At 40.6% G+C, this 23,863-nt stretch overlaps 1 protein-coding gene across 2 annotated transcripts; it reads right to left on the bottom strand.

The window, feature by feature from the left end:
• Positions 1–2,494: 2,494 nt before the first annotated feature.
• On the bottom strand, positions 2,495–23,356 carry gdf11 (growth differentiation factor 11). Of its 2 annotated transcripts, none has more exons than XM_034083564.2 (3): positions 22,399–23,356; positions 9,752–10,125; positions 2,495–5,850 (listed from the first exon to the last, which is right to left on the bottom strand). In XM_034083564.2, the coding sequence occupies exons 1-3, from the start codon at positions 22,811–22,813 to the stop codon at positions 5,470–5,472; spliced, it is 1,170 nt and encodes a 389-aa protein (XP_033939455.1). In that variant the 5' UTR covers positions 22,814–23,356; the 3' UTR covers positions 2,495–5,469. The 2 variants fall into 2 exon arrangements, with proteins under 2 accessions (XP_033939455.1, XP_033939456.1); XM_034083565.2 differs by having other exon boundaries at positions 2,495–5,847.
• Between the last annotated feature and the right edge of the window lie 507 nt (positions 23,357–23,863).

Genomic DNA, 23,863 nt, shown 5'->3' with positions numbered 1-23,863 from the left:
AGATCTGTGGGATGGCTCAGAGACATGCAGCCCCTCAACAGCATCTACAGCAGAGTCAGCATCAACCCAGATGGTGTGCTGCAAGCACAAAAGAGTGACAGCTGTCATTCACTGAGACCCTGAAACTCTGCAGGGAACTCCACCTACTGATTAACAAAATGTGGAACAAAATGAAAATGGATCAACATTAATAGGATTCCTCAGACCAAAATGTATTTTTTTTTAAATCACAGTTAAATGTAATTGGATTTTAAGACACAAAACAATACTTGTAACATGTTGTCTGTTGAGTGTTTTGAATAAAAAACATTTAAAAAAAAAAGTAAATACTTCAATTTTGAAACAAATCGGACATAGTTCAAGAAATAGTTTGCTAATGTAACATTAATGTCGTATTTACTACATTAGTACAACAGAGTGAAACAGAAATTCAATATGCAATGAACCACACGCTTCACTATTATTCCTTGTTGAGGATTTGGATTCTCAATACTTACATCTTGTGTCTCCCATGTTTTATTGTCATGTGAGATTCTTTCATCCCTGAGTCCCCTCTCTAAACATAGCCGGTCACTGAGCTTGAAAAAAAGGTGTTACTGATGACTGTGTCCAGCAATTTAAGCTATTGAGAGCTGCCCCCAATTCACCTTCTTTCTTAACTTTATGGCTATAATTGCCATAAAACTCTTCCCAAATCCTCCCAGCCCCCGCCAGCCTTTCTTGAAGGCTTTGTAAAATCTTCCATAATTGCCACTGTACTGTACTGTTTTCCTCCACAAGTGCCTCCATTGCGTAGTGTGGTCTTTATTTTATGAAGTTGGGTCAGAGTTCATCATGTTAGTAGTCATACAGCTTTGGGTGCAGCATTCAGCCCCTAACACTTCATGTCCAGCTTGTACTCCTTATGTGCCAAAACAATAAAAACATCCATCAATGTCCTCCCTTGTCTATGTAGGGCGGGTATGACTGATGATGTGTACGGCACATTGATGCACTTGAGGGGCAGGGGACTGTGTGAATGTTTGTTTATGTCAAGTGAGGATTTGTCAAAAGGTTTATGTCATTGTTGGCATCAGTCTCCTCGAGTTTGTACTGGGTGGTCTTTGTGTGTTTGCATCCGTAAAGAGCTTCGTTCTCACTCTCATTTGCCCCCTATTGATTCTCTAAATTAGGTTGATGAGAGGCCCTCCTATCAGGTGGCATATTAATTGGGTCAGGCTGGATCTTATATGACATCCAAATAATGGCAACCCGAACCCCAAGACTAAACCTTTGTCCCCTGAACGCTCTCTTTCACCAATTAGCCTCGCGGTGTATCTGCTTGCTGCCACCTCTGCTGCCCGTTAGGCTACTGTTTTCTAAGAATCAGGATGCCACCGGTGTGTGTGTGTGTGTGTGTGTGTGTGTGTGTGTGTGTGTGTGTGTGTGTGTGTGTGTGTGTGTGTGTGTGTGTGTGTGTGTGTGTGTGTGTGTGTGTTTGTGGGCATGTGTGTGTGCTTCTGAAGGTGTCAGAGCAACCTGGGGGGAGTTCACATTCTTGAATAAAAAACAAATTCATATTTAATTTTCAAAAACTGAAACCATTGATTCCCGGTTTGAATTTGACTACTTTAAGGACAACATACTAAATAAATAGGAAAATTAAAATTTTAAAACATCACCTATGTTGATAGACTATGATTTACAGAAAGTATCTGCACAGATATTGAAATATTTATTACACATTTCTAATTTCAAATCTATCGCCACATGAGATGACAATGATGATCTTGATCTATGATGAAATATTGCAATATTATCAGTAATATGACCTGGGCATTATTCTCAAGGAAAATTCCAACCAGTGCTCCCTGGGATGAGAGATTTAATAATAATTGCAATAACTGATTATTGCCATAGGTGTCGCCAAAGACAGTGATAACAAAACAGACATATTTGAGATTGTCATAAAGGGAACATACAGTAATGTAATGTGATCATTTTCATACTTGTATTATTTCTACTCCACCCAGTGACTTCCAGGAGTTACTCAACTGGCTTGTTGTATTGTATGCCTTTGTTATTCTATATGACCCTGTTTCTGTTTATTTGATTCTCTTTGCTTTTTAATGACTGTTTTTAAGTGCCATATTTCTTAATGCTCTTAATGTTAAAAAATGTTGTAAAGCATTTTGAATTGCCTGTGGGTTGTGTTGAAAGGTCCTATATAAATAAACTTGCCTTGGGTTACAGCAGGAAAAACAATTGTGCATAACATTTTAGTTACTACATTTTACAGTGCAGCAGCCATGGAGAAACACAAGTATTAGGCTTACATTTTGTTTTACTGCAGAATATTTTTCCTTTGGTCTATACATTTTTTTTTATCCCATCCCAGTTTCTCAAAGTCCAAGTTGATGTCCTTAAATCTCGTATTTTGTAAGCCCAACACTTTTTAGAAACTCCATTTTGTTCACCAGTCTTCAATTTAAAAAAAAATAAACAGCCAATCCCATAAGCTAAATAAATGATTTATTGTACAAAAGAAAAATGACAGTAAATAAACAACAAAAAAAAGCAAAAATAACAATTGAACAGTTATTCATATGCACAACCATTAAACTACAAAGTTGGGGTGATTTCTTTTTTTTAAACTACACAATGAACGGAGGAAGGACGGGGGAAAGTGAGAAAAACATTAGAAGCGGCGAACCTGTCCAAAATATCATAAATTTCAACATTTGGGAAGGTATTTACATAGAGATTTCTTACTCTCATATATTTATATGAAAACACTCTCACACATACCAGTATACAAACACTAAAATTCAAAATGCAACTTCTCAACGAGCCATAGATGTGGGCACAGCTAATTATTTCTTTTGACCACACATTACCAGAGCCGCTACCATCAGTCACTCCGTCAATAACTCAATCTGAACCTGAGAGCAAGGGGACCCTGTGGTTTTCATCTACATTTTTGGGGGCTTTCTTATAGGTTAAATGTCTGCACAGATTAATTGATGACAAATTTAAAAAAGCAAGGTTTTTAGGAGGCTAGAGTGAGGTAGACAGACTTTGAAATGCATTGTAATTATTATTAATAAATAGATAATTGACCAGTTGAATTATTTCCAACCACTGCCCCTAAACCAGCTTTTTCCTCCCTTTGAAATGTTCTAGCATATTCCTGCGATCACAAAAGTTACAGCACACAACATGTCATCCTCTACTTTGGCTAACAATCCCTGGATACTCCTCCCATTCTTGCATGGGTGCTTTCACTTAAAATACACACAAAGGCAAAAACATGTCTATGCAAGACAGTTAAAACATTGTTTAAGTCAAAAGGACGTAGTCTCTCTAACATGGTAACAAATTAAAGTTTGTGGGCGGGCCATTTCCAGTTAAAGCATTCTATTTTCATTGATCCAGACACTTAAGCTACACATGACTTATCACCCAAAGTGGGAAAGGAGGCCTTTCAGGCCACTGGTACGCTACGTCCAGGTTCCAGATTGGATAAAAGTGTGTGAGTGTATGGACAGGCCCCCGCTTCAGACAAAAGTCAGGAAAGCGTGATGGTTTCAAAAAGAAGTGATAACCTCTCTAGTTCATGGTTTATCACCAGAAGCTTGAATATTTTTTTTTCTTTTTTATGCTATACTGGACAAGCTCTCTTGTGCTTGGTAAAACACAAACAACACTTTACCTCCTCACGCCATGAACGTTCCATAGTGCAAAATTTATTGTTGGTAAGGTAGAGTGCCCCAAAAAAGGTTTTTGTACCCCTTTTTTAATATATACATATATCATTTATATATAATGTCAGAAGGCTCTTCCTTTATCCAACAGCATAGTGCTTTCGTTTACAACAAAAGGATATCTTTGCTTTGACATCCAGGAGACAAAGACAGACTTTTAGCGTTTCTAATCTACTCTGTGTTCAAGCACTAACAATATTTTACGATGATGACAAAACAGTTGAGGTGGAGGCGGGCATTTTAAAATGCAATCAAATGTTTTCTAATCTAAAGTCTGTGGTTGAGTTACATTCTCTTGATTTCCTTGTGTTATGTGGTTTGTTGTGATTTTTAAAAGCTATTATTTCAGAGCACAGTACTAGAGTTAGAGGATTTTGCATTTTTATCTTTTTTGAAACTAGTATTGAGAAAAAGTTAATTAACATCAAGTGTAATGGATGCAAACAAGTATGAGTGTGAAAAGTTCAAGTTATATTTATGTTATCATGTTTCAGCTCAATAGTTCACAGCAGGCTGAACATTACAGTCACTCTGTGTTTTTATTTCAGGATCTTTGCCCTCTGTTTGTCGTATAACTCTCACTCTCAAGCCTCTGCAAGTTATGAAACAGTGCATTTGCATCTCATTCAGGCAAAAGTTGAAGGTGTGACTGGTATTTTCCTTTTGTCACGTATAGAAGAAAGAAAATGTGTCGGGTTCTCGTCATCCCGCGGGATCCTGCTCCTCCTCCTCTCCCAGGCAGTGCCGAATCACTTGAGAGCGTTTCTACATTACACTTCTTAGTTTGAGACTTTAATGTGGAAGTAAAACCTAAATAAGTCTTATCTACCTTGGCAGAATGTCAGAAATAGCTACACTGGCTCCATTTATTCACGTTGAAAGATAGAGATAAAATAGCACAAGCTGTTTTCTCCCTCTTTTCTTTTTGAGTTTTACAAGACTGCAAATAAAAAAGATCAAAGTAACTGTGAAAGGTTTTGTGGACACTCGAGAATGTCACACTGGGGTGTTATACATTAATAGAGGGTATAGGTTTGGTTTCGGATCTCCTTTAACACTTAAATCTCTAGAGCACATTTCTAAACATCTGTAAACAAGATTTTGGATTTATACTAACAGTATTTCTATAGGTAAACCCTCCTCACGTACGTGTGGATTTAGTTCTCTTTGTTAAAGTGAAAGATTGCAAAATAATTCTGATCATGCCCCGTTGTAAACATTTTTCTCATTCTCAAGTAAATGTATCTGTAAAATTAAGTTTCTTCCAAACTCACCTTAGGACTGAAATTACTTTAAAAATATTGTAAATGCTTATGTCTCCTGTCAACTCGACCCACTAACCTGGACATTTCACAAAGATGCCGTTAAAAAAATCAACTTTGAAAAACCCACAAAACTAACACATACTCTATAACGTAGTTGTGTCTCATTTACTGTTTTCAGAAGCTGCTTCGCAAAGACAACCTCTTTAAATCATTCATGATGTATTTCCATCACTCAGTCCTTTGTTGATTCATGTTTAAATTATAACTTTTTTTTTTTTTTAAAACACCTTGAATCAATTTAATTACTGGAAACATGGAAACCAAGTGGGATGATTTTGTTGCTGAGCAAAAGTGAAATCTGGCTCCGAGGAGTGGGTTCTGGTGCCAGGGGAGACTCCGTAAGGGTTTTGGGTGTTTTGAAGCGATGGTGGCTGTACACAAGTGTGTGTCTCCCCTGCAGCCTAAGAGCAGCCACATCTATCCACCACCATCCCTGGGATTTTGCCGTGAATGATCTGCTGCTTGTCATTGAAGTAGAGCATGTTAATGGGGGACATCTTGGTCGGGGTGCAGCAGGGCCCTGCGGAGCCTCTGGGGTTGGCGTGCTGCACCAGGTGGGTGTGCGGGTATTTCTGCATGAACATGTACTCGCACTGGCCGGAGCAATAGTTGGCTTTGTAGCGTTTTGGGGCAATGATCCAGTCCCAGCCAAAAGCCTCGAAATCCACAGTCAGAGGGTAGCGGCAGCAGCGGGACTCGGTGGAGTGCTCGTCGCAGTCCAGGCCGAGGTTTCTCCGAGAGCGCTTGGTCGTCTCGAGAACCTTCACTTCCAGGAATGGCTGCTGGAATCAGGGGGAGGAGAGGCAGGACAGAGAGAAAGAGGTGGTTATAAGAGAACAACAACGCAGCTGATAGTAGTTGAGGAAAATTCATTTACTTGACAACATTCTGGGCAACCCAAACACAAAACATCTACAAGACATCACTACTTAATGCCACTGTTCACCTCATGTATTAAAGTGACATACACTAATTAGCTTTTTTCAAGCGTTAGATGAGAATATCTGTACACCTCTAGTGTGTTTCAATTAGGGCCTAGAGTTGGGAGGTTATTATCTTAGCTTAGGTAGGAGGAAAGAGCTTGTTTTCCAATGCCCATTTGGCAGTGATTACTGGAAGCTCCAAACTTATGTCAAGTCAACTGCGATATATCAATATATATTACAATATAACTGCAATCCCCCCCTGCCTGAAACACCTCCATTGGACTCCTTTGTTTACTTCCGCGACATAGTGACATCACAAGGTAGCACTCGTGCTTCTATTGGCTAGCTCTCCAACACATTGTGGTAGGCTACATCTCTAAGCGGTTGACCAATCACAACAGAGCCGGCCTAGAGCTATCCTATCAGAGCAGACTGGGCTCTGGTTTCAGACAGAGGGTGAAAAGAGGTACAGGCAGTATGAGAAAAATAAAGAGCTTTTTTGAACATTAAAGCATGAATAGAACATTAATGGTTAAAGTAGTTGAAGTATAAAGTGGGAGTTACGTACTGTAACTATTTCCTGACGGACAAACGCCTATCCTCCCCCCCTCCCCCTTTGCTGGTTGCATGGCAACCTCACGGCAACCACAAGCCTCTGGGTAGTAACAGTAACTGCAGCTGTTAGCAAAGAAATTGTTACAGCATACAAGTCTCCTTAAGACCTCAAAATGCCGTTTTTACAGTTCTGTTTGTGCACAGATTAAACAAAGAGCTTTGAAAGGGTGCTGGCAGGCAGATTTTGAACAGAGCTGGGCTAACTGTTTTTACTCTTTCTAAACGTTATGCTAATGCTAAACTAATCACCTCCAAGCTTTTGCTTCATATTTATTAACACACAGAGTAGCATCGATCTTCTCATCTCTTGTGTGATTCCCAAAAAACAGGAACTAGTCCTTTAAATCCTGACATAGTAGCTGTAAAACCAATTAAAATTCTTTAACATATTTGAATGGTTTATAATCTAAAGAATAGTGATCTGGGGTGAGAAGAAAGAGGGAACAGGATTCTTAAGAAATGTTGTGCACGGTAGCTCACAGCTACAGTTAATGAAGGCCCTTCCATCTGTGCTTTTTCTGCAACTCAATTCATTCTTAAGTACATAATGTCTTTGACAGGTTGAATAAGACAAATAGCTTTGTAAAGTTCCTATGGATTTAAATAGGCAGAGTGTAAATGTTGTCTTCAAGCAAAGACAAAGAAAACTCAGACAAAATAATTTGACGTGTCATTCCATATGTCAGCTAATCTATAAACTCAGAGAGACTGGACTACAAGCCACAAACTTCTTCTGATAGTTCAGCGTTAAACACTTAAGTATTGATTTAAGATGCCAGAGTAGGCCTACCGACATGCATATCTGTAGTTGGTTTGCTCAACGCACACAGCTGGCCATTAACAGGAAAGAGGCCATGTGTTGCAAACTGTGGTAAAACCCCCAACTAAGACGTTACAAGATAAACATTAAAACAGCGTGATACAATATAAAAGGTACTTAATCTAATTTACACTAACATAAATAACAGTTGCTAATACCTACTTTTTTTCTCCAAACAAAAACATTTCCACTTGATGCCCAGAAAAGAGCCAAAGGGACAAATTATATGAATCAGAAGCTGAAAGTGATAAAGAATTTGATATCAAACTGCTTAAAATGAAATAAAACTAATCCTGTGATGGTTTACAGGACCATATGAATGAATTGGTCTTTTTAAAGTACGAACACAATGCCACATTTGAGCAGCGATTCAAAGAGCATTGACAGAAACCATCCATGGATGACTCTGGTTTGATCCATGACCCAGGAGGTCATCTGCAGGCTACCATAACCTTGACCTTTGGGCAAAGCAAGCAGATCAAATATTTTACTCCATCATGTTTGTTTTACAAAGCCTTCCACTCCCCACAGTGATTCCAGCTGGGCCCGAGCACAGTTTTTGTGACGCATTCAAAAGAGGAAATAAGCTGAAAGGCCGTTGGGGTGAGACCATGTCAGCTTGGCCTTTAGAGCTTTTGTTGTAGAAAAAAGACCCAGAGAACAGGGAGAAGCAGAGTTTGAGTCTTTCTTTGCTTGTTGTGTTTTGTTTTATTTTGGTACGCTTGCCTGGGTTTTGGATCTTTTCCCTTTTTTCCGAAATGTAAGAATAATATTGCACACTGCTGTGCGATCAGAGGGCATGGATTTATTGGCCAAGACACCAGAACTGACCTCTGATATGTCTTGTGAAGACATGACCCAAATGACCACTTGGTACATATTTGGTGTTGCTTAACGGGGATAAGTGGCCTACATAATTCAACATAAATGTAGTAGGCTATATATCTGCATTCTGTCAGGAGCAGTAACTCTGGGATTACTAACCAGATTAATGATTTACGGGTGTTTGTTTGCTTTCAGACTGAAGTTTGTATTCATGTGCAAATGAGTCTAGACCAATAAACACAGTAAATAAAAATAAATATACATACAAATCCTGTTTTTAGGGTTTTAGGGCCAAGAGGAGTCCTTCAGCTCAATGGTTCATGGTACAAATCTTAAAAGAAGTGTCTAAACTATTCATCTTTTCCTATTTCCCATTGTGGCTATAATTTTCGTCAATCTCTGAAAGGAAAGTATGAAGAATATGTAAATGGTGTGAAGCGGTAGAAGATGGATGGATGGTGAATGGTGAGGTCGCATCCACACAAAGCAGAACTGAATATAGCATAGTCATGACTGACATGTCAAAGACTGCAGTGGTGATGTATTTAGGGTCAAAAGTACATGATGCCTTAATAAATACTGTATTTTAAGTTGTATTTATTTTATGTCAAATCCTCCATCTGGTAATATGGATATGATTAAAACAAATTATCCACAATTATGACACAAATCACAGCTGTTCCAAACAGTATAGTTTGCTTCTGTTTTTTAAATGTCTTGTCTTTTATTGTAATATTGTCACTTGGGAACCAGTTGAAGTCCAGCTGGGTTGTTACAGATGGTGGAATTCTTCCAAAGAACGAATGTTCAACTCTTAGGTTTGCAACAACAAACTAAAGGTTTGTCTTTTAAAGACCAATTAACCCAGAAGTTATGGAAATGAAGGGTTTGAGTCCAGTCTTCAACAAGTTGAGCTGTTTCATGCCAAATTTACAATCAAGGTTTTTAATTGACACCACACACTTGTGTTTGTGTTTGAAGTGAACCTCCGCAATAAGTAAGAGGGAAGCTATTCTCTGCTTTTTGAGGTTTCCACTATCCTGTAGTGTGTTATATAGGTTATATACTGCATCATCTATTAACTTCACTGAAAAACCACAAGGCATGCAAGAATATTGTAGGACAATAGTTGTATATATGAGTACGGCATCCTGTGTATTGGATTATAACTTGAGAGCGACTGCGAGCAATTTTGAGCTAATATTAAAACTAACCTATTTTTTTAAAGACAATAACAAAAAGCTATTGAGAGAAAAGGGGAGGTGAGGTTATGCCATCATTCTATTTTCTATTAATATTTATTAAAGTGAGTTTTAGTTCAGTCCAGGTATCAATACAGGAGCACATTTGTCTTTAGATCTATTTTCTTTTCTTTTCATGAAGAAGTTTGGTTGTCCTCCTTTGGTTAAAACATGACAATATATTTGCATTGATCAAAGCTTAAAGGGAAGTACCCCCCCCCCCCCCTGCCCCTGGGACAGGTCTGATGGTGCTTACCAGCCCCTCCTCCCCGGGTCGCAGCGAGGTAACGGCCAGGTCATTGCCGCTCTCATCAAAGGCGTTGATGTCGATTCCCCAGTTGGTGTGGGGCTGTTTGAACCAGTTCTGCAGAACGTGCTTAAAGTCAATACTCTGCCAGTGGCCGACCCTGGAGTTGAGCTCTATCTTCAGGGAGCGGATGCGGATGTGGCGGCTGCCCTGATCCGTGACGGGCTTCAGCCGGAGGATCTGCAGGTAGACGGTGGAGGTCTGCTGCAGCGGCCGCAGGTAGACCCACAGCTGGGCCTTCAGCACCTTGGTGAACATCAGCTTGGGGCTGAACTTGAAGAAGCAGCAGCTCGGCTTCCCGTTCACCTGCACCAGGGGCTCCGCTGTGGACAAGAGGACACATGTAAACATCTTTAAGCAGTATACTTCATAATATATCATTAAGATCATCAACATTGAAATAGCACTGAGAACTGTTTCTATAATGTCATTCCCAATTTCTGTCTCTTCTCAATTCCTGTTGCATGTCTTCTTTCAAAGGCATACAAACACCCCCAAAAAGAATGTTACAAATAACTTGATCACAACATGCATTTGCATTAAGTAGTTTTGCTCTTCTGTAAAAAACATTAAGGCTTCAATGTTTTCACCAGAGTTTCTGTTGATTGAATTTGGAATTTAGCAGGCTGAGCTTTTTCCAATCCATCCATGCTCATCACACTGTGCGTCAGAAGGGTCCAAAGCACTGTGTTTAGAAGAGCAAAGGCATAATACACTGCTGCTGTAACAAAATGATTTCCCAATTTGGGATCAATAAAGAATCTATCTATCTATATATATATCTATATATATATAGATATATATATATTCTTTCATCTACTCCCACTCGATGTACATTTCCAAGTCACAAATCATGGAGTGTTCAAAGTAGTTGTATTAAATATTATAAACTTACATGCCCAACTCACAGTTTCTTTTTGACTGCCATACTCTGTCTAACTTCAGATTTGAGCTACATTATCTGATGAGCACACGCTGGTGTTGTTTGGTCCATTCAGTCAAGTTACATTTGTGATCACATAAAAGTTGGAGAACAGTTCTATTTGCATATTAAAACAAGGATCTGTAATGGTGGCCAGTGGCCAGATGGTAACCTTAGATTCCCCTGGGTCAATCGTAATTAAATGGTCTACCCCACATCACAACTAGCAAGAGGTTTTTTTAATGGCTCGCACTTGCTGAAAATATATTTGTGGTGTGGATTAAGGGTTATGTCAAAGAACACTAGCCTTCTCCTAAAATAGGCAGATTTATTCCTGTCGTGATCCTCGGCTCTGGAGTTTCTGTGATTTGCACCACATGTCAAATCCGCTCATGGTTCATTTACATATACTTCCATCTGATATAATGACATCCATCCATTGCATTCATACATTCATTTCCATGTAAAGCGTTCATTTATGAAGGGAAATGTATTCTGTATCTATCTGGCATAATAATGTGCCAACTGAATACAATAGAATATCTAATCTGCCCATTTTCTCTGAGCATATTTGACATATCACAAATCTAGATTTGTGCAAAAATAAACATTTCACCTTTTTTTGTCAATAATCTTGTAGAGGAGTGTAGTTGTTTCTCCTCCTGAAAAAAGCAGATAAAAACAGTTCGGACCTGTCAATCATTGCTAAATCTGAGGTTGCTCAGGCAACCTGCAAATGCTTCCTGGGTCAAAAGGTTATTTGGCACCTCAGCCTAGTTAAGAAATGGGATCAGGGGTCAAAACCGTCAGCCTCTTTACATCTCAGGGGTGCTGGGGAGGGGCAGCCCTAATAGCCAGATTGAGTTTGAAGGTCAAGGTCGACCCCATGGCAATTGTAAAAAGCCTTTTTTTCGAACCAGAGAAACAAAACAAAATCCCAAAGATACATCAACGCAAAATCAGCCACAGTTTGTTTTTGTTTTGATTAGGGAGGAGATTCTCCAGCCAATAGTGATTTGTTTATCAAACCTCAATTGACCGAGAGAGAACACTGCACCCGGCTGTTTTTTTGTTTTAGTTTTTTTACACCAAACAAGTGTTGTAATTGAATTATGGTCATGCATTGAGGGATATGAATTCACCGAGGTACAGATGGGCTATCCATTAGAAGAGTCCAGGGCGAGCGTTGAATAAGGGCCAAGCCGGGGACAGACGTGGTCCTTCAGCCTGTATTTCCAGGGACAGTCATTAGCGAGTGTAAATTATACAGTGTCTCACGCTGGACAAACAATATGTCAATGTTCCTTTTGGTGGGTTGCTGGGGTCACAGCAATTAACGTGGATGGTGTTGTGTTTGCTCATCAGCACAAAACTGGGAATGAATCATTCTGCAGTTTGTTTGGGGTTTACTTGTGTTTACTACTTTTTGTTGTTTGTAATCGCTGCAGATGGGGACTGACACACACCAGCTCTTCCTTTGCAAACAGGTTGTGCTGCTTTTGTTCGGCTTCCCGGAGGATAAAAGAAACAAACCACTAAACACAGCAGAGCTGAAAGGGTTCAGCTTCACAAGCAGAGGCCTTTTCTTAAGGAGTAATCTGAGAAGCCCGGCCCATACACCGTGATCCAGTAGGACCTGGGTTATTAAACACACATGCACAACATATGAGCTCCGTCATGTTAAACAATGACTGCATTGATAGGTGAAATCAATTTGGGCCTTTATAGATCCTGGAAGTTACAAGTAAGAGGCAAACCTTGTAGGATGATTGCCTGCAGCTTAATTACACCCTACGTCTTGGCAGAGCGTTCCACTTCTGCAACACGAGCAGAGCTAGCTTGTAAAGATCAGAAACCAGTGGGACATTTAAAGCTTCTACCTGAAATACCTCATCTCCTGCTGCCATAACACAATATTGCTTAGAGAGCTCATATTTTTACTGCAACTGCAGGACTGTTTTTATGGCTAATTTCCTGAACATTTTGCTCAGTTATTCTTCAGTGCATAACTGATTTCAGTCCTGCAGTAAGGACATGCATTCTGATTTTGCATTCAGCACCACCTACTGGAGCAACGACACCTCTCTCCTTAGCCAAACTGGAGATGCAGAGAGACAGATGTCCCTATACAGCAATACAACTTATTTTATTTTTAAAAGCAAAAGACAAGTTAGGTGAAGTATGGACGCAGGCGGTGTTTTTCCAAAGGAAACAGGGTTGTTTGCTTTTCCTTCTCATGTTTCCAGCCTACGTCATTATTACAGCAGCTTATTTCCCTGTGGTATAATTGCCGCATATGCAGCGCATGAATTTTACTGCCAGCGTGCAGCAGGCCTGCAGGTGAGCCTATCAAACATCTGGTGGGCTCCCTGGGTACCTGTGTCCCATAGTGAGCCAGAGCCTCCTATACGTGCATGTTATGGGGAAACATATAGCATATAAGGGTTTATTCAGCATGCCATCTGTCCGTTTTAATATGACCGTAGCCTGTTTCAAAGTTAAATGCTTTCAATAATCAAATGCAGTAACGTTGAGCCAGTTAAACAGTTAAAAAACAGATGGAGAGGGAGAGTTAAGATGTAGCTATTCACTGAATAGTTAACACATGTTACAAGTGAGGGGGCTGTATGCTATGTTGGCAGTATAAATGGTAGACTCTAGTCAAATGGTTCTATCTTTGATTACCATGGAAGAGAAAAAGTAAACATAACATGATAAAATACTCAAGAAATACAAGAAAGAAAGTTTAAGAAATCTAAATTACAGAATTTTCTTTGTTAAATGTGAGGCAAACAAATTATTTCGCAATGAATGGTGTCAGTTTGGCAGGACTTTATAAATAAACCTTGTTTCATCTCAAAATGTTTCTGAATTAAAAAGAAAATTACACCTTTCTCATTAAAAACGTATTTTTGAGTTCACTTCCTCATGCAAACTCGTGAAAGGTGGCGGTGTGCATGTTGTGTGCATAGTATGTAACATGTGCCATCAGGTGAAAATATGTGGCTAAAATGAGGCGGGGAAAGAAATGGTCATATATTGTTAGTGTCCACAAGGACAATGCAAAATGGTATAAACCTAGATAGGAGTTTGATTTGCATATATATCTATATATTTTTTTCTTAATGGGAAATGCAAATGTGCTATTTTGCGGTGAGTGTGTGTTTGGGAGCTCTCGTGTTGAATAAATGTGACTCTAGGGTATCCCCACGCACCTCGGCATATTAATCATCGTGACACGTTCACGACCCTTCTAATAAGACAGGGGCCACAGTGCACCCCCTCAAACATCCCATCCCACCCCAGCCCCACTCCCTCTTTGTCTCTCGGTCAGTCCCAAGGGACGGGAGAGGGTGGTGGGGGAGGCCTGGCTCGAGCTGGGGATAGAGAGGAGGGGGTGTGTGTGTGAAGTTAGACCCCCTCATTCAGAAGCCCTCCCTTGAGACAACGGCAGGCACAAGACTCCTATTAGGACTGAGCACAGTAGCCCCCCAGGAGCAACAAAAGACACCTCCTAATGCTCCCTGTTCTAGCTCAGTGAACTCACACACACACACACACACACACACACACACACACACACACACACACACACACACACACACACACACACACACACACACACACACACACACACACACACACACACACACACACACACACACACACACACACACACACACACACACACACGCGTGCGTGCGCACACACGCACACACACACTCACACTCACTCACTCACACACACACACACACACACACACACACACACACACACACACACACACACACACACACACACACACACACACACACGCACACGCACACACACACACACACACACGCACACACACACACACACACACACACACACACACACACACACACACACACACACACACACACACACACACACTCATTCAACTACACATAAACACAACTACACATAAAACACAACTACACATAACACACAACTACACATAACACACATACACATTGCTCATGACCATCTTTTGCATACAGACTTATTGTTTTTGGTGCTGGGGTTGTATGTTAGTATTATGAGGGGGACGTCTGCGCACGTTGTATGGGGACGGAGCATGAAAAGATTGAGCGTGCAGTGAACTGCGATAAGATGGACAGCTGGACAGCAGGAAGCATGCTGGGGTCTCATCGCTTGTGTTTGTGTGCATCCACACATACATGTAAGACGTTAACGTTCAAGGACAAGGATGTTTCCAAAAGTTAAATCCAAACTTAGTTTTTACACATTTTGTATTTAGCAGATATCTAAAGACTGTTAATGTGTTTCTATTACAGCTGCTTTGGACTGATGACAGGCTTCAGATTATGAGTTTTGTGCTACTGTTTTTAAAGTAAACACCACTGCAAGGTTGACAATCCAACACAGCAGTAAACAAACTATAATGCCCACCATGCATTGCAGTTTATCAATTTCATATTTAAAAGCACAGAGAAAATATTTTGACTAATAAGGCACAAATAAAACTGAAATTAGCACATTATTAGTATATCAGTCAAAGTAAAAGAAGCAGATTGTGGTATGATGAAGCCCTGAAGTGGAAATTATCTTCAAAAATGTTTATATTGCGTTTAACGGGTTTCATCTTTTAGTCAACAGGGATAATTTGTTGACCAAAACGTACTGCAAACTAAAATGTGTTGTTCAAAATGTATTTCTTAGCCTTGGACTCCAACTGAAATGTGCTGTGACTTAAGGTTGTGTTACTATACCCAAGTGTGTATGGCTTTCAATTTGGCAGTGACCCTTGAGAGATTATTGTTTCAGAAACAACTGCAGCCTGAGGCGAGGGCTTCAGCGGGGACGTAGAGGTGACTGATGGGAAACGGAAGGAGGGGAGTAAACACTTTAGAGGCGGGAAACATTTCAGCCATTCAGAGGATAGAAACTAAAAACACACTAAATATGTCACAGAATAAGGTAATGTGCAATATTAGATTTAATCAAATCAAAGACAAAACCTGCCCCTATTGCTGGTCATGAAGATGCTGTGCTGTGCGTGTCCACTGCATTGGTTTTCAACTAGCAAACATGTTACCCTTGGTCGAGGATCCAAGTGATATATACTAAAAGAAAGAGTTAAAATACTGCAGACCACTGATTGGTCAGAGAGGAAAGTCACTTGCGAGACACAAAATCTGCACAACCTATACCTTTAAATAACCATGGTACTGTTAATAGAAAATGCAATGATGTTGATCATCACATTAGTGCATTGCATTTACCATTTAATGCGACGGAAACAAGGCAAGTTGTTACCAAGGAAATCTGCATGCCTACAACAGGTATTTTTTTTCACAATTTTGGGTCTCTTACTAGTACTTACATATGAACTATTGCTCGAAGTAACGAGCACAGCTAACCCAACACAAAAGCCCTTCAACAACATTCATAGAATACAAAACAACAACAATATAGAAACAAACCCAGTTCTGCACTTTGTTTGTTTATCTCAGTAGTTTTGCTAAAAAACGTTTGGCAGAATTTGAAAATGGAAGACTGATGATCTTCTGCTCACTGTTGATTGTGTTGCCTTGTTTGATGGAGCAAACTGCATATCTAAAATCCTCTTACAATATCACATGCCACACATGACTTAGTGTACAATCACTTTGTTGTAGTTCAAAAGGACTGAAGTTCGAATTTGAGATCATGTTTCTCTCTAGTGAGTATTGTTCATTTTAAACAGATGTAGTCTTAGTCTCTCATTAAATGTCCATGCTCCATGTAGCTGGAAGTACTTACCAGAATATGTAAGACAATAAAGTCCACCTCTTAAAGCAATTTGATATCAATTTGCTCACACTATTTTCCTACTTTCAATTAATGAGTGTTTGTTAATTAATGTCTTCACGCCTCTTTTATGATTGGTGTTTAAATGAACTACTGAGCTACTAGCATGCTCTCTTGCAAAACAATTCCTCGAATTCAGCAAAGGAAATCATAAATATGCACCTCACTATGGAGTGGGGGACTAATCAGTATAAATGCATTTACTGTTTCTTAATCAAAAGTCATCTCAAACTCAAACGTTTGTGTATTATTTTGTTCTTACATGAATACACACACGTGGACTATTATGATTTTTTTCATCACTTTAATTGCAAAAAAAGTGCCATATTTCTTCCTGGACGTCTTTCTATTTTAGCACAATCCCTGAAGTATTCCAAAACGATCAATCTAGGCCAACAGACAACAGAAGTGTGACTAACCCTCCCCGTAGGAAGCTTTCTCTTCTATACTGCTTCCTTGAGATTTCCTAGGCAAAGTGAACATATCGTTCCCTTAATGAGCCGCGTTGTACAGCATGTAAATCAAACTTGGCTCCTGTCCCTAAAGAAATCACTTCGACTGTGCATTTTCCATAATGAACTTCCTGGGGTGATGCGAGTATGGCAGCAGAAATACAACCACGGGTGATAAATACAGCGAGAAGCTGCTCTCCCTTGCCACAGCAAAGAGGCTAATTACATTTTCATGTAGGTAATCAAGAGGTAATCCATCGTTAATTGTGCTTCTATCCGACACAGTGGCTCCCTCAAGGGATCAAGCATTATGCCAATGCAGCATTTCCTTTGCTTAAACGCCTCTTAGATTTAATGGACTCTTTCATAAACTGATCCTCAGCAGCTCCTCGCACACGACCACACAGAGCCTTGGCGCATCCATCAACAATAATCCCCTCAATGATCTCCATTTTATCTTTTCACTCCCCTCCTCCTAATCATTCATGTCCCTACACAGGGCTTAATTACTGGTGTGAAGTAATTATTTCCTTTATTAGTGAAACGTAACATCTGTTTCAGGTCTTTTTAATTGTACCTATAAAACCCTTGCATGATTTCTGTCCCTTTAGGATGGGACTGGGATGCTTCTTGCTCCCTGCGGACTCCCTCGCCTCCCCCCCCACCCCCATTCATACCCGCTGTGTGAGCCGTGGTGCACCCAACTCCATCTCTCTCTGAAATCCTTTAAAGAAGCAACGAGTAGCTCACAGGCAGCGAAGGCAGATATTATTTTTACATAAGAAAACCGAAGATATTCATGCAAAGCCATGCCTCCAAAGTGACATCAGTGCACTCTTTCATCCAGTATCCCAACTTCTCAGGGTTGTATTTTGGTTAGGCACACATACAATTCTTCAGCAACATACTTTAAAATGGCAGGAGAGAAGACCGGCTGCAGGGACTGGTACACAGGAGCGTGGGAATAGGGGAAGGAGTGAGATTCCTGAGGTCCTGGGGACATTTTGTCCCTGTATTAATAGACTTTGGTCCCTTTGAAATTTTATTAGCCATAAAGTTGACAGTATGTTGTGCAATTTCTACAGACCTTTTTTCTTAAGATTTTACTTCTTTTAAACAAAGCTGTCGTGCCCCCAAGTGTCCAAACAATTCAACACAAAGTTTACTTTTCCTCAACTGATGGCAGCAACTACACAGGGAGAACAGGTGTCATCGTCAAACTGAGACCTCGACGGAATAAATAAATCTATAAAAACCTCACATAGTCATCAACTTCTAGCAAACACTGGCCAGTGAGTTGAAGACAGTCCGGCTTCTGCTGCTCTGTCCTTTTAGCGCTCTCCCTCTTAATTTTTATGGTTCCTGCACCTTCAGGAAATGACCCTTTTATAGGGTCAACACTATAAAAGACTTGTTTTTGTGTGTGTGTGTGTGTGTGTGTGTGTGTGTGTGTGTGTGTGTGTGTGTGTGTGTGTGTGTGTGTGTGTGTGTGTGTGTGTGTGTGTGTGTGTGTGTGTGTGTGTGTGTGTGTGTGTGTGTGTGTGTGTGTGTGTGTGTGTGGTGGGGGATAAGTGTTCAAGTTACTACCGGTTCGTCTTTGCTGCCAAAGAAAGAGACCCGATGAGGTTAATAGTCTCCTCTTCCAATATATCACATAGCTGTGAACTCTGTGACCCTTTTTGTCAATAGGAGAACTTTTCTCTGGAGTGTGTGTGTGAGAGTGTGTGTGTGAGAGAGGGAGAGCATCCTCATGTGTCTTCACAAGTGTGCACATGTGGAAATGTGTACATTCGTACCTTTACATGTAGATGTTCGTTTTTCAACTCAAGAGTTGTCTAAATCTATGCTCAAGCTGAAAGAGCCTCTTCTCAACAGGATTACATAATAAAACAAGTACAGCCCTCCTAATGTTGGTGTACATAAAATCATGAAGGAAAGATAACACATTTTGTTATAAAGTTATTGCTTATAGCAAGATTAGCTGATTGGTCATTAGAAATGTTTCACGCGTGATCTTCTTCTAAAACTGCTTTTTCAATCCTTTAAAAGGGTAAAGTGTTTCTTGCAGATCATTACTGATTTCATATGCTTTGAACACAATGCAATGTATAAATGTAAATGTGGAATAAGGCTCAGAGGGCCTGCTGCTCTCAGCTGGATTCTCTCTTACTGGGCAGTTTCAACATTACTCATTATTTCACAGCACAAATATAAGTTTACTCAAGGGAAGACAAAAATAAATAAAGCTTTCCCAAGACAACCCAAACTAAGTCATACCAATGAGAAGTATTTTCTGTATGATGTCCTTTTGTTGTTCTATTTATGTTTTTATGTTTCATGTGGAACTACTTGAGCAGGTCTCCCTTGGAAAAGAGATCAATGATCTCAATGGGATTTTATCTGTATAAATAAAGGTTTGAAATGAAATGAAACATATTTGTCCTGCTTCTTAGTATTAAATAGAACAGTTGAATAGTGGGTGTCAGTTTATCAGCATCACCACATGCATACAGAGACAGGGAGAATAAAAGGAGAAGGTCACTGTTGGGAGAGGAAGGTCTGGGCTTAATGTGGACAGGTGACAAATGAGAGACTACTGGGGTCAGATTGTCACCCCACCTCAGGCAAAACTGAACACACATATGCACGCACAATAACACACACAAATCAACGTAAAACAAACGACTCATATGTAAATGTAATAACATTTGTTAATAAAGAAAATCATCACTCATTCACGATGCTGCGCTGGAGAATAACCCTGTTGAACTGCTCCAAACTGACTCATTTTTTATGTACAGCGAGCGGTGCAGTTACCTACACAACACCATATGGAGGGAGATGTTTTAGTGCTGCACTATGATATAAATAGCTGTACTTTTCCATGAAATGTCATAGTAATTAGAGACCAGGAGGCATGGACCCTCTCAACCCCCACTGCGACACCCACGTACCTTGAGTGAATACTAAGAAGCAACTCTGGCACAGGTCCAGTTCAGTATGTACTGTGTGAACCCACATGGCCCATCAAAGGCAGTGTGCACCACCGTGAAAAGGGTGATTGGGTTCGAGGTGCGCAGGGAATAGTGTTTGAAGTCCTCCTTCTATCAGAGAGACAGAAAAGGCACTTTTAATCCTGTGGGATCACTAAGGCGCCACAGGCGAAAAGAGATGCACTCATTCTCTCAACTCTTCCATGAGTACCGGAGGAAAAGAAGAGGAAGGAGAGAGCGGGCTAACAGGGAGGAAGGTGGGGGGGTAGAGGGAGGGGTGAGGGGTGGCAATGAGAGAGAGATGGAGAGAAGGAGCAGATGATAAAAAACTGCAGCTGACGTGAAGAGATGAGGCAAACAATACAGAACAGGAAGTGCTGTAACATGACAGATACAGTGGTAATATCAGACATTAGCTCCTCTGGCTCTGCATGAGGCCGTTAGAAAATATGCAATTAGCCAGCGTCATGCATAATGTCTTTTTCTGGCTTGAGATGGTGTCATATCACTTTGCATGGTGTGTTGTGTGTGAGTGTGGGAAGCAAAGAGCATAATTCACATTTAGGAGATGGTAGATGTATCTTGTAATATGCAGATTAAGTGTGTTAAGCATGCCGTTTCATTGTATCTGCACAGGTGGAGACGGAATAACTCTATGTAGGGTTAATCTGCAAATCAGAGAGATAAGAAATTATACATTATCTCAATTGTCAGCATGCATAACATTTATGTGTTTTTTCAGCAAGTAATGGAAATTGGAACAGAGGGAGATATAGATGAGGATCAGCATTAGAGCTTGAAGCACTAACACAATTCTTTAGTTTAAATATCACAAAAATAGCCTATAGATAAAGAAAACGGTTGACAAATGACATGTCAAATGCTTTACGAGGACTCTTCAATTCACCTGTTAGATGTAACTGTGCACCATTCTCCATTAGAGTGAATGAACTGCATTGTTTACAGGAAGAAGACACAACTCTCAGAGGAAACAATTATAGGGTGAACAGAGATGTTTGCAAGTGGCATTTCAAAACGAAAAGTGAAAAGCCGAGGTAAAGAGTGGTGGGAAATGGAGATTCGTTTCAGATGACATTAAGAGCTGGCAGTTGTAACATGTCAAGAGAAGGTTGATTTGCTGTTATCAGAACGATAGGTGGGACTGTCAACATATTGATAGATATATAGATGTAGATATGTACAGATAAACAGATATATATATATATATATATATATATATATGTATAGATGTACAGATAGATGTGGTATAGATATATATCTAGAATAATGAGCATGTAATAATGTCAAACAGCACATAAGGACGAAGGCTCCTGCACACAGGCGTATCTTTGTTCACTCTGAGAAAAAAAAACTGATTATTAGGAGTGTGTTTTATCCGCCTTGTGCAGAATATATTACGTGTGTAAATGTTGCTGAACCCCACGATTCGCTAGGGAAAGGTCACACACTCCCCTCGACCCTAAGTGATTCTCTGTCTTTGTGTACCCGTGGTGAAAAAAAAAAAACGAGCTGCGCCCATAAACTTCGCATTTAAAAGGCAAGTGCGGCCGAGGGGGGCCGCTGCATGAGGGGAACAATAGCAGCTTTTTGGACACACTTTTTCTCACTGCGATGAACAGCAGGGAAACCGGTAGAGCCTCCTATAAAAGACCGATAGAGCACAGCTGCCAGGGTTCAACAGTAATTTTATAAAATGTCTCCAAGGGGCCTGCCTGCGGTTTATCAGTGGATTTATGGGGAACTATAAGAGGGCGAGCAAATAGTTAGAGGGGCAATAATCAGAGGGCCTCACGACGTGATCATAACTCCAGAATTTAGGGCCTTTATGCAAAATAAAGACATAAAGGATAAAGTGGTGCAACTGCTATCCAAATGCATTACCATTAATCATTAATGCACTTGACATTCACACGGCTCTGTCATGCGTTTACTCACAAACACATCATCCGAAAGAGAGAAAGTTTGAACATGACAGCAGGTGGACTGAGAAGCTTAATATTAGACTGCTGCTCCAACAGGACTCCATCATCACCATGAAAACAAAAGTTCATCAGGCCATATTGGAGCTGTCTATTTCAGAGTGACCTATATGCTGCTGATTATTGATTTATCAGCTCCACGTGAAATCCCTATTTTGACAGCCGTGGCCAGCAGCTGACCACAGTTTTTAGTCTAATGTCATCATTCTGCTTTAGGAACACAGTATAGAGCCCCAATCTAAAAAAGACAAGTAGGGTAGGTCAATGACTTGAATGAGCACCAGCTGCTCCACTGTCCACGCAGCAGGCCTGAGTCACTTGAGCCTAACTTCTCCACAAGTACGCGCATGACGCATTTGGAGACAATATTGTTGGGTTGTAAACTATTACTCACGCTCAGATGCCATGGTGATCACGGACTCCGTAGTGGCGTGGTACTCATCCTCCTCCATAAACTCATCCTGGGACGACGCGTCTCCCTGGAAGTCGTGATGGTCCAGCAGCTGCTGGAGCGGAGGCGCCTTGGGCAGCAGCTGATTGACCACCTCCCGGCTGATGTTGGGCGCGTGCTTCAGCCGTAGCTTGCTCAGGATCTGGGACTTGATGGTCTCCAGTCTCAGCACTTTGCTTTGCTCCCTCCAAACACAGGCGGAACACTCGTGAGAACCGGCGTCCTCGTCCAGCAGGGACAGCCCGGCATCCGTGGGCGTCTCGCTGGCCGAAGGCAGCAGCAGATTGGGCTCATCGCTCCCCGACTGTCCCAGGGAGATGAGCACCATCAAGCACAGCATGAAGTTGTACCTCGGCATGACGATGCGTGGACACCAGGCAATGCAACTTTTTTCTTTCTTTTTTTGTCTATTCAATCGCTTTATCCCGTTATATCCCCTCTCTCGGATGTGCGCCGCACTTTGCCTTATCCTACAACAGGCAGGGTATCAGTGACATGCATCTAATCCAATACAATCACCCCGAAGTTTTTGCGATAAATAAGATTTTGCAATCAATTTAAAAAAAGAAAAAAGTACGTCCCAGTGTGTCTCGGTGCAGGCTGTCTTGATTGAAAGTGAACAAATTATCTGCTTGTTAAATGCATAGCCCGCTCACGTGTTGTATAATTGTTGTTTTGGGGTCTTCTGTACAATTTAGTCCATGGAGGTGTGTATGTTCAGAAGTGTCACTGAAAAATGTGCAAGTGCGGTCAAAAAGGGGCTCTTTATATATCTCAGCTGCCCGGTGTCGTAATCCGTCTCCATTGGCTAAGATTGCAACAAAAGGCTTTTAGGTCTGTCACCAAGTCAAGAGGGACAGAGCGAAGGGAGGGTGCACGCACTGTTATGAGAGTATAAATGTTTTTACAGTGCACAAACAATGTCTCACATTAGAGATACTGCCCAATTAGGTTATTATGATGATGACAAAAACTATGGGTCATTGCGCCTGTTGTTAAAAAAGCTTTATTATGGTGTACAATTAGGGGAAAGCTTAATGGATTCAACACGAATGCAGCACATCCTCTCGTAAATCACACACATCTTAATATTTACGGTACATTTGAACAAGAAACCGACTGATGGGTATTGTTCATAGACCCATACTAGATGCAAATTATTTAGAAGTTGCACGTGCCTATCTGATGCATGACTGAGCGTCCGAGTGTCCGTGTAAACCAGTTAAGTAATTACTGGCCTACTCATTCTAAATCATGGCCTATAAAATTCAAGTGTGCTTTTAAAAAGGCTGCTTCTTATGCTAATGTGAAAACTACGTCTAACTGTCATTATTAATTTATTGATAAAAGTCATTCAATAGCAGCAAGTCTGCTTAGCCTACTGTATAAGTCTTTATAATGTATACAT

The sequence above is a fragment of the Pseudochaenichthys georgianus genome, chromosome 5, assembly GCF_902827115.2.
Source record: "Pseudochaenichthys georgianus chromosome 5, fPseGeo1.2, whole genome shotgun sequence".
NCBI classification, from domain to species: domain Eukaryota; kingdom Metazoa; phylum Chordata; class Actinopteri; order Perciformes; family Channichthyidae; genus Pseudochaenichthys; species Pseudochaenichthys georgianus.
The sequence above is the reverse complement of the archived record's forward strand: the minus strand, read 5'-3'. Positions and strand labels throughout refer to the sequence as shown.

What these genes read in the sequence shown, in the direction of transcription:
- gdf11 (XM_034083564.2), bottom strand. Translation starts at nt 22,813, where the DNA reads ATGCCGAGGTACAACTTCATGCTGTGCTTGATGGTGCTCATCTCCCTG. An exon ending in GATCACCATGGCATCTGAGC is followed by an intron (nt 10,126 to 22,398) that starts GTGAGTAATAGT and finishes TCTTGTCCACAG; the next exon opens with CGGAGCCCCTGGTGCAGGTG. An exon ending in GACCCGGGGAGGAGGGGCTG is followed by an intron (nt 5,851 to 9,751) that starts GTAAGCACCATC and finishes CCCTGATTCCAG; the next exon opens with CAGCCATTCCTGGAAGTGAA.